The sequence below is a fragment of the Panthera uncia genome, chromosome F1, assembly GCF_023721935.1.
Source record: "Panthera uncia isolate 11264 chromosome F1, Puncia_PCG_1.0, whole genome shotgun sequence".
In the NCBI taxonomy this organism is placed as follows: Eukaryota; Metazoa; Chordata; class Mammalia; order Carnivora; family Felidae; genus Panthera; species Panthera uncia.
In genome coordinates, this window is record NC_064813.1 from 34,753,690 (window position 1) to 34,771,430 (window position 17,741).

At 51.2% G+C, this 17,741-nt stretch overlaps 1 protein-coding gene across 2 annotated transcripts in view; it reads right to left on the reverse strand.

Annotated features, from left to right (window-relative positions):
• Positions 1-16,213: 16,213 nt before the first annotated feature.
• Positions 16,214-17,741, reverse strand: part of MAPKAPK2 (MAPK activated protein kinase 2) — a 43,420-nt gene continuing 41,892 nt past the window's right edge. For both annotated transcript variants that reach the window (XM_049634282.1, XM_049634283.1), the window contains exons 8-10: positions 17,452-17,537; positions 17,252-17,332; positions 16,214-16,759 (exon numbers count right to left, since the gene is read on the reverse strand). In XM_049634282.1, the coding sequence (XP_049490239.1) occupies positions 16,616-16,759; positions 17,252-17,332; positions 17,452-17,537 (311 nt within the window). In that variant the 3' untranslated portion in view covers positions 16,214-16,615. The remainder of the gene's footprint in view (positions 16,760-17,251; positions 17,333-17,451; positions 17,538-17,741) is intronic.

Below are 17,741 nucleotides of genomic sequence, written 5' to 3' on the forward strand. Positions count from 1 at the left end.
GAATCAGAACCTGTTACAGTAATGCAGGTAAAAATACAACACAATACAATACAATAATGAAAAATCAGACAGTGACTTGCACAAGGATAGCAGCAGTAGGAATAAAAAGAAAACTACATAGACATATTTGTACGGTAGGTCATGTGTAGTGTCGATTGTAGTGTCAATTAGATTTGACGGCTGTGTGGACGTGGAGGGTGAAGCAAGGAAGAAATCAAAGATATTAGACAAATGGGGAGATGGTGGTGCTATGGACCGAGACTGGAAACTCTGGAGGAGGTCCGGGTTTGCACAAATGAGGAAGATGAACAGCCCAGTGTTGGATGTGTTCGGTTGACATACTTGGAGATACCTAAGTGGAGGCGTCTAATTAGAGTTCAGATGTATGCACCAGATTCTGGAGTCATCAGTCTGCAAATGGTAACTGAAATCATGGGAAAGAACACCGACTCACTCAGAGAAAAATATGGAGAATGGGAAAAGACAGCTTAAAGCACTGAGGAATACCATCATTTAATGGGTGACTTGAAGTATCAGCCATGGAGGGCAAGGAGAACCTGCCAGAAAAATGGAAGGAAAAATGGAGCGTGATGCATGGAAGTCCAGGGGAGCAGATGGGGCCGGGTACTGCTGAGAGTCCACTAGCTGTGCCTCCCTGGGCGGGTTAGACCTACTCATTGTCCCTGCCCAGGACCATTCATCATGTCACAGCCTCACCACCACCATGCAGATTCTTTAGCAGCAGCCATGGCACATTGTTGGCCATACCGCGTGTTGCATGTTGAATGGTGTCTCCCAAAAAGATATGTTCAAGTCCTAACCCTTCAGTATCTGTGAATGTGATCTTACGTGGCAGTAGTCTTTGCAAATGTAATCAAGATAAGGTTATGCTGGAGTAGCGTAGGCCCTAATCCAACGACAGGTGTCCTTATAACAAAAGGGAAACTTGGATACAAGGCCATAAACACACAGGACAGATGGCCGTGTGAAGACGAAGGCAGAATTGGAACTAGGCTGCCACAAACCAACAAACAGAAAAGATTGCTGACAATAACCAGAAACTCAAAGAAGCAAGGCCAGTTCTTCCCTAGAGGCTTTCGAAGGAGCACAGCACTGTATTTGCTGTATTTGCTATATTTGACACCTTGATTTTGGATTTCTGGCTTCTGAACTGTGAGAGAATACATTTCCATTGTTTTAAGCACCACCTCCTCCCCCCCCCCCCCCAGTTTGGGGTAGGGTTTTACAGAAGTTCTAGAAAACTAATACCCTGGGGTCAGCTAAAATTCCAAGTCTTTTTAAATTATGACCAAGCTACCTCATCCTTATCCTGTGTTGCACATTGAAGTTTTAAAAATTAAATATATGACTTATGTTTACCTATGTCTGCTTTACTCTTAGATATTTGGGGCAATTGATCTAGCTTTTGACACCCTTGACCTCTACACCTTTGTCCAGAATGACAGAACATTAAATACGGTAGATCGAGGCAATAGCACATTAGATATCAATTAAGGTCCTGTTCCTAGCTAGAAATAATAGACAGCTATATCTTATCTGCACATTGATCACATAAGACTTTCTCAGATTGATCATGTAAGACTTTCTCAGATGCCTTGATGAAGTCCAGATACATCAAGTCTACTGGAAGTCCAAATCTACTAGTCCAGGGACCATATAAAACAAGTAACTGGTCTAGACCAGAATGACCTCAAACCTACTTTCTCCGCTCAAGAGAGGCACTGTGCAAAAACAGCAGTTAATTTTGATGAGTGAACTTGAATTTCTCTACCCTAGCAATCTACCCCCCGACTATGCTACTTGTTCTGTTCTTGCCTCCGCCTTCAGATGCAAGGCAATACTTTGAGGGTCCTCTAAAATCTGACTCTGCACCCACATGGACAGACTCTTCCTGACTCAGTCGTCTCCCCAAGCGCAATCTGGGCCAATGGCTTCTGGAGCCTTGAAGGCAGGACCTAAACAGTGAACCTTTACTGGATCCTGGCAACGATTACTTCCTTTTCTACTTGCTCACACGTCGTCGGTTTCATAGTCTGCCATACTTTCCACTCCTAAGGTAAAAGGAAGCAGTGGGGAGCCGTTCACAGAAGAACTGAGAGTGAAAAACGGAGAAAGGTAAGATACACGCATATCAGGGTCAAAACGTGTCACTGAGGCTGACGCCTGTTAAGTAAGGAGACAGAGCAAAAGCAACTCCCTGTTACTGCCAGAAACCAGAGCTTTGGGTGAAATCGTGAATGTCTAGAAAGGAGGGAGGGTGGGGAAGTTGCTGGCATACATCTCCCTTGGACTCCAGTGACCCCATGACCGGAATATGTTTATTTGATGGCTGATTTTGCTGTACTGGGTTCTTTCTTTCCTCCCCTTCTCCTTTTGTTTCATAACACACGATAACACTCTCCTCCCTCCCTTCTTTTTTCCGTGGGAAAATACTAAGAATGAATAAAGTCATATTAATACTATGAAACAAGTAATCTATCATTCTAGAATCACAACATCTTTATTCTTGTATTCTGAATCAGATGGCCTTGATATCTATAATCTCTTTGCAGGAAAAGAGTTGGCCTCTTCTCTTGAGGCAGAAAGGAAAATAACCAGTCTTCTTCTTTTTTTTCTTTTCTTCTTAGATTTCCCCAAAGCTACTAGGGTATTGGAATTAATTAGACAGAATTATTAGAGTCAGCTTTATCATGGGCACATTAGTTAAGATAACACTAGCTGCTGTAACAGATCAACCCTGAAATCTCAGTGACTTAAGAGAAGTTTATTTCTCACTCATGGAGAGAATGCATCTGGAGAGGGTAGCAGTGAGGTACAGGCAAGAATTCTGCTTCACCTTCTCTCATGCTGATGGAGGTTCTGCGTTATAGTCACTCCTGAGACAGGATGGATTCCCCTTCCAACAAAATGCGGTTCAGATGCCAAGACTGGTGATGCCACACGCACACACACACACACACACACATTCCAGGAGGGTATGGAAAGGTTTATTACTCACATAATGAGGCTTTCTTGGAGGGAGAAGGGCTGGTTCCAACAATGGCTTGAGCAAAAGCAGGGAGGGGCTACTGGTGTGGGGTTCATGGTCGTTACATGATGGGACTTGAGTAAGGATTCCCGGGTGCAGGCTGAGACTTGTGTGGTTTGAACTTCCGGTGAGTGCCACAGGAGGGGGCGCTCAAACTTCCCTTTCAGTTTTGAGGGGCAGAAAGGGAAAAGGGGAGTAGCGGGCTTGAGAGCCGTGAGCAGACATCAAAAATGGAGTCAAACTCTTAATTACACTTTGGGGCCCTCAGCTCCTGGATACGGCCGGAAGACAAGGGACAAAGATATACGGGAGGTTTTAATAGGTCAGGCCTGAGAATGGTGGCCCTTTCTCTTCGGCCACATTCCACTGATTAGAACCAAGTCACAAAGGAGCTGGAGACACTGGTAGCTACTCCCCAGCAACAAATATGGAAGGTGCAAAAACCTTTAGTGAATAGCTTGCCTTTTCTGCCAAGCACCAATGGATCCAGATTTGTGGGGCTCAAAGCTTGAATAATTTAGAGGTTGTCTTTAAGAAAAAATAAATTAGACGGGGTGCCTGGCTGGCTCAATCAGTTAAGCATCCGACTCTGGGTTTCGACTCAGGTCACGATCTCACGGTTTGTGGGTTCGAGCCCTGCGTCGGGTTCTGCACTGACAGCAGGGAGCCTACTTGGAATTCTCTGTCTCTCCCTCTCTCTGCCCCTCCTCTGCTTGTGCTTTCTCTCTCTCTCTCTCAAAATAGATAAATGAACATTTTTTAAAAAGAAAAAATACACTAGAGGTTCAAGATGTCAAATTAAAAAGTAGATTTTGCAAGTCAGGACACAGAAGCTGGGCTTCACCAGCTTCAGTAGGTAAAGGTCTCTCGTTGCAAGTCATGGGGCAATTCTCAGAAGGCCACACTGGCCACTCCCCAGGGTCACCCAGCGGGGAGCCAAAGGGAAGGGGCGTGGTTTCTGGTATGTGGTTGTTACACAGAGTTTACAGTGCTACAGAGGGAGTAAACTCAGCGCTGGTGACTCCAGCTCCAGAGTTCATAGACTAGTCCAGAGCCTTTGAAAACAGTGCCAATGTGCTGTGAGAACTGGGGAAGAGAATATCGTTACAAATTTGCTATTAGCAGAAACAGCTAAAATGTTACCTCTTTGTGACCTTAAGAAATTACATCCCCTTGGGTTTTGCTCTATATGTAGCTCTTCAGGGGTCTGGGGGCAGGGATACTTTTTAAGCAAAAGGTTTGTTAGGGGTGAAGCACCAAAAATATGATTTGGTGTTCCATGATTCAGCAAGTTTGAGAAACACCAGTATCCCTTTGCAGAGCTCCCGCCTAGAGATTTCTGTGTTTCAGAGATGCCCCCCGAATGTCCATCACTCAGCCTGCTTTCTGACTTGCCTGGGTGAGGGCATGGGATGGAAACCGGAGAAGAGCTAGGACCCCATAAAAATCATGACATACCACTTCCCCTGTAGGCTCCAGGAGCAAGGGACACGTCCCCGTGCCTGTGATAAGGCTGTGCCCCTGGACGGCACTCAGAACAGGTCCTTGCCAACACATGCGTGCAAGTGTCTAGACAGCGGCAGCCCTTTACAAGTCTGGGTTTCAGCTCTACTCAGCTCCCCCGGGGTAGGAACTCCTGGCGACACACATTCTACACTCCTCTCCTTACTTTCCTATTTTTCTTTTCTTCTTTCTTTGACTTTCTCATGTATTTTTCTCCAGCTATAGTGTACTGCACTGAATGCAATTTTGGAAGCTTCTACTTGGGGAAGAGTGGCTAAAAATAAAACACTAAAAACACAAACAAGTCATAAAGCGAAATAACCAACATTTGTTTAAAGGCTGTCATCGCCAAGTCTAGACAGAAGCCGGGTCATTAAAAGGATTTCTCAGGGAATGTTTTAGTCCCCAGCTTCATCCATCCACTCAGCCAGCATTTCCTGAGCTCGCTGTACGGGTCGACTCCCCAACCGGGACTGGGGATCGTGCCTCCATGAGTCCACCCTACTCCAAGGGCGCAGGGCTCTCAGCTTGTCCCCTCCGGGCTGCGCAAGGTTATGGGCAATTTGCAGCAGTCTCTGCTCAAGCCTGCTGGGGACACCGGGTTGAGGAATGAGACGGGTTGGAATGGTTAGTGCGGTTACTGCCACAGGACCCACTGAGGGCAGAACAAGAGGAAATGGGTTGAAACAGCAGCAGCAGGGATCTGGGTTTGACAGAGGGAAGGCTTCCCCTTTATCAGGGAAGGAGACGCTGTCTCAGGTGACGGGGGAGTCCCAAGCATCAAGGTGCCCGGCTCTGTCCTCCAGGAGGCCTTGCCTGGGTCTCAGAGCTCTGGGGACCGGTCCTGCCCCGAGCACGTGCTGCGGCGGTGGCCACGCCCTCTGGAACTTACTCATACACAGCCTGCTGCCACCGTGCACGGAACCGCCAAGTCAGGCAGGCAGAGGCTGGGTCTCCTGTGTCTTCCTTCTCTGCGAGGAGTACTGGATGCTGCTAGGTTCCCACCAACATCTCACAAGCATCTGAGGGCCTACTGTGTGCCAGGCACCGAAGATGAGTCCGCGAATAAAGCAGACTCAGATCTCTGCGCCCGTGGAGCTTAGGTTCCGCTGGCGATAAATAAGTTCCACAGGTTTCTAGAAGGGGATCAGATCTTTGGGGGGGAAAACCTGAAGTAGGATAGCATTTGGTGTGTACATTCTATTTCAATTAAAACGACTCAAAATGTAAGGCCACAGAGGGGAGTAGAGAGTAAGAGTGAGGGGTGGGGTGTAGGAGGAAAGACTATAGTTTTAAATAGAGCAGTAAGGCTAGAGGCATCATAGAAAAAGTGATACACAGAACATAAAGGAAATGAATTGTGCAGATATCTGAAGGAGGAGTGTTCCATCTTGGGGGCGTGGGGATGGGGGGGCGGGGAATGGCCTATGTGGTGCTGCCCTTCCAGGTCCATGAATGCTGTAGGCTTCTAAATTTGGCCTCAGTTGCTTTCACTGCCTCCTCTTTGCCTCTGGGAAGTGTCCCAACAGGCTACATTGGGGTCCTATATCACAAGAGATTGTTTTCGAGGTACTTAAGCTGACCTCAGTTTACAAATCTATAAAATGGGAATAATAATACCACTAACCGTATAGGGTTGTTGGAGGTCAGAATTCAGAAGAAAAGAGGGATGTCTGGGTGGCTCAGTCGGTGAAGTGTCCAACTTCGGCTTAGGTCATGATCTCATGGTTCCTGAGTTCGAGCCCCTCAGGCTCTGTGCTGACAACTTGGAGCCTGGAACCTGCTTTGGATTCTGTGTCTCCTCTCTCTCTCTGTCCCTCCCCTGCCCACACTCGTCTCTCTCGCTCGCTCTCTCTCTCTCTCTCTCCCTTTCCCTCTCTCAAAAATAAACACTTAAAAAAAAGGGAAAGAGAAGGGACAGTCCACAAAGGGGACCAGAGGTCTCTGAACAGGACTGAGCAGTGTCTTCACCTGGTTTACATTCGCTATGTGCCGGGAACTGGGCTAAGGGTTTCCACTGATTAGCTGGTTAACTGTCACAGAAGCGCCGTGATGGAGATGCTCTCCTGCCACCATTTGCTAATGGGGGTGGAGGCTCACAGAAGTCGGTGGCCTCAGCCCGCACGCGGAAGGGGCGCAACGTGGTCTGGGCCTACAGGAGTGCAGGGCTCCAGCCTACCCCACCCGGCAAGCCTGACCCACATCACTGCAACTGGGTCTTTTCTGCAAGAGTGAGCAGGGAGGACCGGGTTCAGAAACCCAGACTAGAGATAACGGCTCTCACGTTTCCTCCCAATCAGCCCTGATCTCTGCGGCCTCCTGTGAGGGGGTATGACCCAGTGGTTTTCTTCGCCAAATTCTTATGAGAATAATACCGCTGAAATCGGGGGCCTGATTAATTTTGGCAACTGTGGGAGGGGAGAGAAGGTACACATTCTTAGAACCGGGGCGAGGCTGGGCTGGCGGGCCCCACTTTCGGCACATTCTAGATGCCATGGGCTTGGGAGTTTCGAGAGAAACCCTGTGAGTCACCCTCACTTCCCATGGCCCCTGTTTCACTTGAAGGCACACTGCCTTCCCATCATCACCCCGCGGCCCCCAACTCTGCCGGCCACTAACGCCCTCCAGTGACACACCCAGCTACTCCCCGTCCCAGCATGAGTGGGGGTCCTCTCTGCTAGGTCACAGAGCCACAAACCCACTGGCCCAAACATCCCTGCAGCAGCCGATACAGCGGCCTCCTGGGTCAACCCAAAGCCACGCAGTGTAGGTCACCTTTACTCTCCTCTAGTTAAAATCAATCCACTCACACCATTGATACAATAACAGGACTACGACCTGCAATAGAGGGTAACAATGAGTGCTAACTATGTGCCAGGCATCATTTCCATGAGGTAAGTGATATCATGGTGTTAGTCTGGGTCCTCTGAGAAGGAGCTGCGAGAATGAGATTGAATGTGCAAGGGGTTTGCTTAGGAGAAATGTATTCATGAGACAAAAACATGGGGGGAGCCTGGTCAAGCCGGGGGAGCCATCAGACGATGGCTGACCCCAAGGAGGAGCAAAGGAGAGAAAGTTGGATGTGCGGTCTAAAGAAGTTTCCCCAGAGTTGCCAGAGAATCCTCAAACCAAAACCAGCCATCACTAGAGTCCCGGTTTCCCCAGGAACTGGGGTACCTTGGCCTCCCTGCTGGGCCCAGTCATGGTTGGGGCAGATGGAGGGAAACATGGCCTGAGCATAGATGCAACAGTGGATTTCAGAGCACAGCAGCTGGGGCCCTTCCGTTGGTTATGCTGTAATTGAAGGACCATGAGGCCCATCCTCATAACGAATACGTATTGTTTTAAGTATTATTAAGGACTTTTGTGGAGTGCCGCAATTATTATCCCCATTGTACTGGTTGATAAACTGAGGCTCCATAAAGTCAAGTCACCTGAACATACTTTGAACCCAGTTTAGTTAACTCCAAAGCTCTCTCCTGCACAGTGTGCATCTGAGCTATTGACCACCGCATCCCAAACCTGATTCCTCAGACTCCATAATCAGTGGAGGGCTGGGCACACCATGAGTGTCCCATAAAGGTTTCTGGGGGTAATATGGTTGAGCTCTTGCCTAGTAAGAAAAACTGCTTGCAAGTCTCCTGTGTCTGCCCCAACACCTAGAACTCTGAGCCTGAGTCACCTTCTTCAGCATGTGCCTTTGTCCCTAACCAGAGAGAGCCCTCTCCTGGAAGCTCCCATGGCACTCAGGCCCTCGCTTACGGCACCTGCCAGTCTGCCTTGTGTCAAAGTCATTCGCACACCGTCCTCTCCATGGTGTTCCCACCAGGGGCTTCCCAGTCTGGGGAGCCGATCAAGTAACATGCTCAAGACCAAACACCAGCTGAGTAAGGCTGAACCTCAGATTGTTTTTGAGGCATTCTGCCTGCACACCCAAAATAGATGCAAATATCTGTAACTGGGCGAGCAGAGCCACCGATGTGGGGAGAGGCTGAAGGAATCCCCCTTGCCCCTCCACATCTGATTCTTCCAGTCGCCCACAGTGCAGCCGAGGGTATATATCTATGTTTTGGGAAGTGCTTCAAATACCCTCTTAATCTCAGCTGACTTATTCTATCCCCAGATTGCCCCACTGCTGACAGCAAAGTCATTCATGGCCCTGTCATTCAGCAAGCAACATGCAAAATGCATTGATTCATAAATTGACAGTGTCTTTTTGGGAATGCCTACCAAAACATAAAATGTACGTATCCTTTGACCTAACTTGCACTTCTAGGAATTTATCCTACAGAAACCCTCACACATGTGCACAGAGATGTTGTACAAGATGTTTGCAACATTAATACTAATAGTTTAAAAAAAAAAGGCAACAAATGAAACGTCTGCCCACCATCAGCAGATAGTTAAATAAATTGTGGCTTATCTCTACTATGGCATACTCTATAGGTGTTGTAAGGGTTCTGGGGCCCCTGGCTGGCTCAGTTGGTAGAGCACACGACCCTTGATCTTGAGACTGTGAGTTTTAGCTCCACATTGGGTGTAGAGATTACTCAAAAAGTAAAGAAAGAAAACTTTAAAATATTGGAAAAAAAAAAAAAAAGAATTCGATGGTTCTGAGTCCAGCCTCACTAAGGTAGGCTAAGTTTAAAAAGCAAGCTGCATGTTAATTAATAGGGATGAAAAAGCTCTGGAGACGGGATGTACAACAATGTGAATATACTTAATGCTATTTAACTTGACACTTAAAAAGCGGTGGAGATGGGGTATTTTATGGTACGGGTATTTCACAATTTTTAAAAAAAAAAGCGAGTTGTAGAACATACCTAATGATTCCATGTGCACTTGTGATAGCCCTCAAAGAAATTCCTCATCTGTGTTTATAAGGATATATATGTATGTAGATAGATTAATAGAAATTTTGGGAAGCCTGGATAAAATCAAAATCAAACCGAGCTGTTGAATGAAGTTATTTCTGGAGAGGGAGCTGGCGTGGTTGGGTGGGGAGAGAGGTTGTAACCAACTTTCACATTTCACTCTGAATGCATACACAATTACACGTGCATGTAATTTCTTTGCTGTTCGAATTACTAAAATTACTTGTGTTGATCGTTCTGTGGATGCATTCATCCACCCGACAGATCCCCAGCACCTATGTGGGGTCAGCTGCCGTTTTCAGAACTTGGAATAAGCAGGTCAGGCTGATTTCTCATCCTTTACTCTTCCTTGCAGACTGGCTCAGAGAATGGCCTGTCCCCTCCTGCCTTCAGCCCCCGTGGGGCGGCTGTGGGTGCAGCCAATAGGGTCAGAGTCTCACTATGAATGAGGACCATTACTTAGAAGAGGTTTCTGACCTGAAAAGGGAGATAGCTGAGTGCCAGAAAACCATAGGCCCTTCTGGGTCTTACTGCAAAAAACCAGGTCTCCCTGTACCACAGGCTGTAGGCACACCTAAACCGAGGTCTGGGGCTCAGACTTAGAGGAGATCGTGGTTTCTTTGAAAAGCAAACCTCTGACTGGTGTATTTGGAACCACAGTCTCCAAATCAGAGGGGGAGGGCTGGGAGAACTCGGCTCATTCTGAAACTTGAGGCCTCATAGCCCCTGGAGGCTGGAGTTCTTTGAGGAACAAGATCCCCCAGCTGCCTGGACTGAGGAAGTACTGCGAGTACGTTTCACTCGCTCTCAGACACCAGCGGCCTCAGCTCTCCACCGGCTTGGACTTGGGCCAGAGCCACCCAACCCCGGGGACTCATTTGCATAACCTCTGTAGATAACTGTGCATCTCGGGGCCCCAGAAACGCCGCTCTCCCAGGATCCGGAAGGTTAAGACCGGTATTTGGTCACACTGAGCCAGAGGGACTGAAACAGAACCCAGGGGGAGGACAAGGCTCCTGGAGGGGGAGAGTGAAGGGGGAAAGCCAGTCCAGCATTTCCCTTGCAAATCCTGGCAGAGGTGTCGCGAGGAGTAGGAAACTTCACTGTCCCACGGAGCAAGAAAGTTATGCAAACAAATGCATTTGCATGGCAGCCCAGGCCCCTAAAAAACGACTTACCACACACAGGTTCCGACAGCCCAGCCCCACTCACCCCTCCCCACCTGAGATCCTGCAGGCTTCACAGCCAAGACTTCCTGGCCAGAGGCTCTGGGTAGTCGTTTTCCCCCAGAGCAACAAATCCCCCCCCCCCCCCCCACCGCCAGAGGGTGGTTGTACATTCCGAGGTAACCCTAGGTTTGTGATGTTGGTGTGTGAAAAACAAAAAGTGTGGAAGCTTAGGTACATTAAAATTGGAGCTCTGGCTTTTTAGTGACAGAGAGGAGCAAGGAAACCCTCGACAACCACTGCTCCCAGTTTCCCAAGAGGGGCCCCCAATTACAAGTCACATCAGCCTGTTTTTATAACGACTTGTAAAATGGGTAACTAAAAATGATCTAAGTTTAAGGCTTCTTTAAAAGTTAATGGAGAACAGAGGGGAAATCCCAGTGGGGCTCTGTTCCCAAATTCTGGTGTGGGGGAAGCAACCACAGTAAATGAGAGGAATCCAAGTTGGAGGGGCGCGGAAGAGAAAAGGGGCAGAAAAACGCCGAGGGGGGAGGAAATCAGACTTCCCCCGCAGACAGACCGGTGGGGGTCAAAGGTCAAGCTGCAGTGGTACACAGACAGCAGCTCAGACCAAAAGACGGAAGGAAGGGGTGAACCTAGACTCAGAGAAGGAAAGATGTGGCTCTTGCCGAGACCAGAGTGGAAATCTGATGGGAAAATCTACCCTCGTGCTCTTCCCTCGTGGTTTATGGTCAAACCTGTCCTCCCACAGCGAGCTCCAAGGGCATTTCAGAGGAGGCGCGCCAGGGTCTCTCCCGGAAAAGCTCCACAACCACCTGTCCACGAGGGCTGGATACACATCTAACGCATCTATATCTCCCTGAAGTCCTGAGCACTGGGCCTGGCATGTAGCAGGTGCTCCAGAGGGGCTGAGTCGGAAGGTGGCACCTTAACTTTGGGAGCATGGGGAGTCTTCTCCAAGAGTGGTTGAGCCGAGGAGGCCAAAAGTACAGGCCACCCCCTTGTCCACCCACGGATAGAGCCCCTACTTCTCAAAGTCCTGGCAAGGCCACATGCGATCGTCACGTGCCTCAGTGGGGGTAGGACTGATACTGTCCCCAGGATAGGCAGAGGTGAGGGCTTTGCCCGCAGGACAAGGATTCAGGGTGTGCTTCACCTGACCTCACTCATCCCTCCAGTGCCAAAACTTTTGGGGGTGCTGAAAGGCTGTCCTGGGGCCACCTGGGCTCAGATGATGACCGCCCTCACTGTCTGGGACAGTTTTGAATGGATAGATTCAGACCCCAAAGTATGTGTCCAGGCCAGTGGATGCAGAGAAAGGACAAAACAAGGCCTCCCAAGGTTGCATACTGAGTAGGACCTGCGTCCTACACGTGGTTTTTCCCAAAGCACGGTGCATAAGAGTGTGTGCCTGGGTATTTAGCGATTCAGGGCTTTGGGTGCTCTCTTCACACTGGTCTGAGCGCAGGGAGGGGAAAGGTAGATGAATTTGCCAGAAGGCTCCCCCAGAGCTGGAGCTTGGTACTCCTTCTGAAGAGTAGCTACTTCCAAACTTGGCCATTTCCCGCCCACCCCTGGGGTGGCTGAGCCCCTAACTGTGGGCTTCAAGAGTCAAAGGCAGGAAGGGGCTGTATTCCTGGGGCCCAGGGCACAGAGGCTGCCCCCCAAGGTTGCTCCCACACCCACTGGGGCCCAGCTGGGGAGTGCCCAGCAGGTTTGTTTACATTTACCTGTGGAAGGCGGGCACTTTCCCCAGCCTCACCAACCCCATCCTCCTCCCCTGAATAACTGAATTTCCTTCACACCCTGAGCAGGCACTACCCACTCGTCACTCACAGCCCTCCACAGCACTTCCTGTCTCCAACCAAGTCAAAGGAAAACCCCAAATTTACTGTTATTGTTTACCAAACCAACTGCCTCCTCAGCCCAAGGCACACACATCCTCAAGCTGAGGGCGGGATAGACCCAGCCTAGACCAGTGACCCTGCTCCAAACCTAGAGCTCCCTGTGTCCTCTGGACGGTGGGATTCATAAAGGCCACCTAGTGCCTTACGAAGCATTAAAATCAGTGATCTCATTAAATTCCTCACAGTAGCCCCAGGACACAGGCACGTCACCCCCATTTCATACAAAAGGAAACAATTCCACTCAGTCGAAGGGAATCCAGTCTCGCTCTTGGCTCCCCCGCCCCACTTTCTTACCAAGAAACTTGGGGGAGGGGGGCGGTATTTGGTTTCATTTGTTCTTTTCAAGGAACTCTAAACTTGGAAGCTGGAGTCACAGGTGAGATTCGCCACTGCTTCGTTGTGAGGTCTCGGGGGAGAGTCATTTTACTCTGTGAGGCTGCGTTTCCTCAGGTAAATTGGAGACTAGTCCTTAGACCCTCTTTACATCTTACAGCACTTGAGGGCATTCAGGAATCACACCGCTCTGTCTTTTGCACCCCAGAAGGCCAGCATTTGTCATTAGATCAAAGTTCCCTTTCCCATCCCACCTGGGAGTTTAGCAGGAGTCACAGAGCCACCCGTGTGTGGGTCAGGGGCATGGGGAGGAGTGCAAAGGTATGGCCAGGCCCCATGCATGAAGCCGGGCCCCTTGGGGCCCTTCACCCCAGCCATCCTCCCTGAACACCAACTCCATGCTGGATGGTCTCTGGCCACAAGCATCCTGAGCCGGGCTGACCCAGACAGAAGTGGCAGCAAACACGAGTGTCAACGTGTGGGGACAAGAGGATGAGAAAGCTGTGGGACAGGCCTCTGTGGCAAAGCAGGTGCCTTGCAGATGCCACATCCTGATCCTTGGACCTAAGAACCCTGCAGATAGAATTAAGGTTAAGAGCCTTGTGATGGGGAGATTATCCGGGATGATCTGGGTAGGCTCAGTCTCATCACACAGGTCAGTAAGAGTGCAGGTCAAAGCGGGGACAACAGAAGCATCGGAGGGATGTGATGTCGCTGGCTTTGAAGAAGGGAGAAAAAAGTCACTAGCCAAGGAACGCAGAAGCCTTTTGAAGCTGGAAAAGGCAAGGCAATGGAATCTTCTAGAGCCTCCAGAAAGGAATATAGCTGTGCTGAGACCTTGATTCTAGCCCAGTGAGACCCTATCGGACCAGTGACCTGTAAGATATTACATCTGTGCCGTTTTAAGCCATGGAATGCATCAAGGACTCAACAGAAAAGGGATATGGCCTCCAAAGACAATGGAGCTCTGACCATGCCCTTGTGCCCTCTCACCCTGGTTCCCCTCCTATCTGCCCTCGGCTCCTCTTCCCCCGAGTTCTCGTCACTTCTGACACTTGTGTCAACGCAGAGAGCACAACTGGGTTTCTCTGAACACAAAAGCTCATGATGGTTCACCTGAGCAGTGGTTTCTAGAACACTGAGTGGTGTCTCAAGCTAGGAACTAGCCTCAACAATCCATTCAGGGGGTATAAAGTGGAGGTCGGGGGTCAATAGGGGCTGCCCTGCCTAAGCCCACCAGCCTGAGCAGTGGAGCTGTGATCCTGCTAATGACTGAGGGGATAAGCAGGCCCCTCCTCCAGCCACAGTCAGGTGTGAGGATGGAAAACACCTGCCCCAGGCCTTTGGATCCGGAGTTCTAGTCCAAACCAGGTAGCCGTGTGAGCTCCAGTACATTCTTGCGCCCTCAGTCAGTTCCCTCATCGTGAAGCAGGGGTAACCACCCTGCCCTGCGTTTCTCCCCAGTCAGCTCTGAGGACCACGTGAGAAAATGTGAAGTTAACTACTCGGGTGCACTATTTTTCCTTTCCTTTCCTGAAAGAGCAATGGGGTCAGTAGACCAGTTTCTACCTTAGGCCCTACTGCAAGCCAATCCGTGGTGTGACCCCAAACATCCCACCTCTGGGCCTTGCTAGTTTCATCCGTGAACTGGCGGAAATTGGGTCCTGTGAACACGGAGGGCTCTTCCAGGTCACTGTAGAGTATTTTGGTTTAAGCCTAACCCCTATCGTCCCCTGCTGGAACTTTCAGGAACTACACCAACCTGCTCCCCTGGTCTCTCCCAGGGTTTGAAACCAGTTCCTTCCATCCCAGGCCAGCAGGGCCCCTCAGGCTGAGGAGGCCAGCACCTGGCTAAACAGGTCAAAGATTCAAGTACTGAGAAACAGCTTCACTCCTGATTCAGTATTTGGCAAAAGAGCATGGGCCCCCCACCCCTTATTGCCACCCGATGCTGCTATAAAGGACAGCAGCATTCATGCCCCTACACCAGACACATCCTGGCCAGACCCTGGACGGGACAGGTGCTGGCTCCCACTCACCCCGGAGGCCCTCCTGTCCTCTCCCCTGCCAGGACACCCAGACTCTGCCCTCCCAACATACAGAACCATCTCCATCTGTGGGAAGAAGAGAAATGGGGGGAGTGGGGTAGAAGGGCTGAGTCCCATGAAGGAAGAGCAAGGAAACCTTTCAACTATTAAATCTGTTTAGTAAAGACAGTTTCGCTCATACAAAACATCAATAGTTTACAACAATCTGAGTGCTGGACACACCATCAGAGACAGGGAGGCGCTGCAGGCCCTCGGAGAAGGGCCTCCCCCTGTGCCCAGAGAAGAGCCAGGGGGCTCCTCCACCACCTTGCCCCTGAGGGAGATGAAAGCTGAAGGATTACAGCCCTGAAGACCATGGCACAGAGGACGTCTCCCCAGGTTGCTCATTAACACTGGGGGAGGGCCCTCCCCACCCTCCCCACCCTCCCCTCACTGGCCTGGATACGTGAAGCTGAGCTGTTTGGGGTAGGGAAAGTGGCCAGTGGGGACGGGGCGGAGGGGGCAGAGCCGGGACATCTTTGGTGTGAAGGATCCCCCCCCTCAACACACAACAGCACTTGAGTGGTGTTGCCTTTGCCCGCATGGGGTGGCTCGCCAATGCCTCCAGAGCCCAGGAGAGAGACAGCAGAATGCAGAAGCTGTGTATCACTTCTAGACTGCCCAGGCTCACCCACGCGGGCAGAGGGAGGCCTGTTAAGAAGTGGCTAAAAATGTAGGAAAACTAAACAAGAATGGGTTAAGAATGGCAGGAAGGAGAAGTGGAGAGGCCACTTGGAAGCTAAGCGCCTCAGAGGACGAGGACCAGCACTAACTAGGGAGCAGGGGGTGAGGACGGGGGGTGGTCCAGTCTTCCTGATTGTTGTGCCAGTGCCTAAGTCACTCCTCTTTGCCTCCCAGAACCGGCTAACGGGCAGGCCACGGAGGGCCTGGCCCAGAATCTGGATAGGCTTCTCAGGCACTTTGGCAGACCCGACATGGGCACGGCAGGCCCAGGGAGGGTGAAGGCTCTTGAGCCACAGCAGGGCCCCTCCCTCTGCAGCCCTGCCTGCCCCTGGCCCCTCAAATGCAGTCCCAGACACAGATCCGGGCACACATACACATGTGCACACACACACACACACACACACACACACACACACTCACACTCGCCTCTGTGCGTCTGGCACACGTCTGAGGGCTCCAGCGGAGGTGGGTGGCATCCCAGCCCCGGCCCTGCATGGCTTTGAGCTTCCAGAATGCCTCGGCCAGCAGGGACCTCAGGCTGTAGTGGGGAAGGAGAGGGCAGTGGGACCACACAGCGACACTCCCTAGAACAGTTTCCACAAATACCCTTTAACAAACCCCAAACCCTTGCACGTCCAGAGGAAGGGGTTCGGGGAACAGGAGGGCAGAGTGGCGCAAGGAACAATAAAAGAAGTTTCATAAAAATTCTAAGTCAAATTACTGACAGAATTGCAAAATGAGCACGGGTTCAAGAGCATCTTGCTCCCTTCTCTCTCCACGCCACCCCCAACCTCCCGGCCTCCCCGTCTCTGAGGTGGCCGTTCGTTTGGAACCAAAGGCAGGATTCAGCCTCTGATGGGGCTCCGGACTCCATGCCGCCGAGGAGGAGGGGAGGCGGAAACGGGACAGTTCTGTGTCTCTTCGTTTAAAAAATATATCCAGGTCGAGAGTTATTGCTTGCCCTGCCGTGCAGTGGGATGGGCTCAGAGGCTCAGTGAGCGAGGGCCGCGGCCTCCAGGGCCCGAGCTTTCTTCCGCCTCTTCAGAAGGAGAGGATTGGATGCATCTTCAATCTTTTTTATCTTGATCTGCTCGTAGTCGACGCGCATTGTGGCCAAGGCACTGGTCATCTCCTCCTGGGGAGGGGAGGGTTTCACCGAGGGGGAGACACGGGAGACAAGAGACACGAGGGCAGGGGGAGGGCGACGGGAGGTGGGAGCAGAGAGGACAGGCTGCTTAGTTAGTGGGTCCAGGGCTGACAGCGGCCTGGGTCCCGGCGTGGGTCACCGGAGCCTGGCCACGGCATCCTGCTGCTCTCCCCGAGCCCTCCAACAACCCCGCAGGAAGGCAAGAAGAGGACCAGGAGTCCCGTGAGCTCCAGCCTGTCACTAGCTGCGTGACCCTGAGTAGTAGCCTTTGGGGTCCCTTTAGTGAGCGGTGGGCTTAGTGGGAATAAAAGCAGAGTCCCCGGCCTGCAGCCTGGCCGGGGAAGTGGCCCAGAGTCACTGCTCTTGTTCTAACACAGATCCCCGGGGTGAGCGAGCACAGACCCAAACTCCCCCCACCCACGCCTGGGCACCCCTGGCGAGCCGCCTCCCCCAGCCCCTCGCAGCCAGGGCTTCCCTCACCTTGACATCCTCCCACCGCTCCTTGTCCTCCTTCAGGACCCGGCTGGTGTGCAGTGGGGTCTGAGGGACCTTTGTGGATTGCTGATGGGGAGAAAAGGAATTTAAGCGACAGCCTGGGGTGGGGCACAGTGGTGGCTGAACCCTCACCCTGAGGGACGGTTCCCATGGACCCAGGTCTCTCCGGCCTCTACCAGGCTTACCATGATCCAGGGGTGGTTCATAAACTCCGTGATGGTCATCCTCTGCGTGGGCTCTGTTTTCAGCAGGTTCCGGATAAGCATCTTCACTGGGGGGAGGGGCGGGGGACAGAGACAGTTCAGGGGCCACTCTCCCTCTTCTGCCTCTTCCCAAAGTTTGCGAGGTGAACCCAGATTCGGGGGTGGGGGTGTTGCATGGAGGCAGACTGCCCAAGGAGCTGCTGAGGGCATGACGCCTGTACCACCTGATAGGTTACGTGTGGCCCCACGGCCCTGGCCCTGCGCCAGGCCCT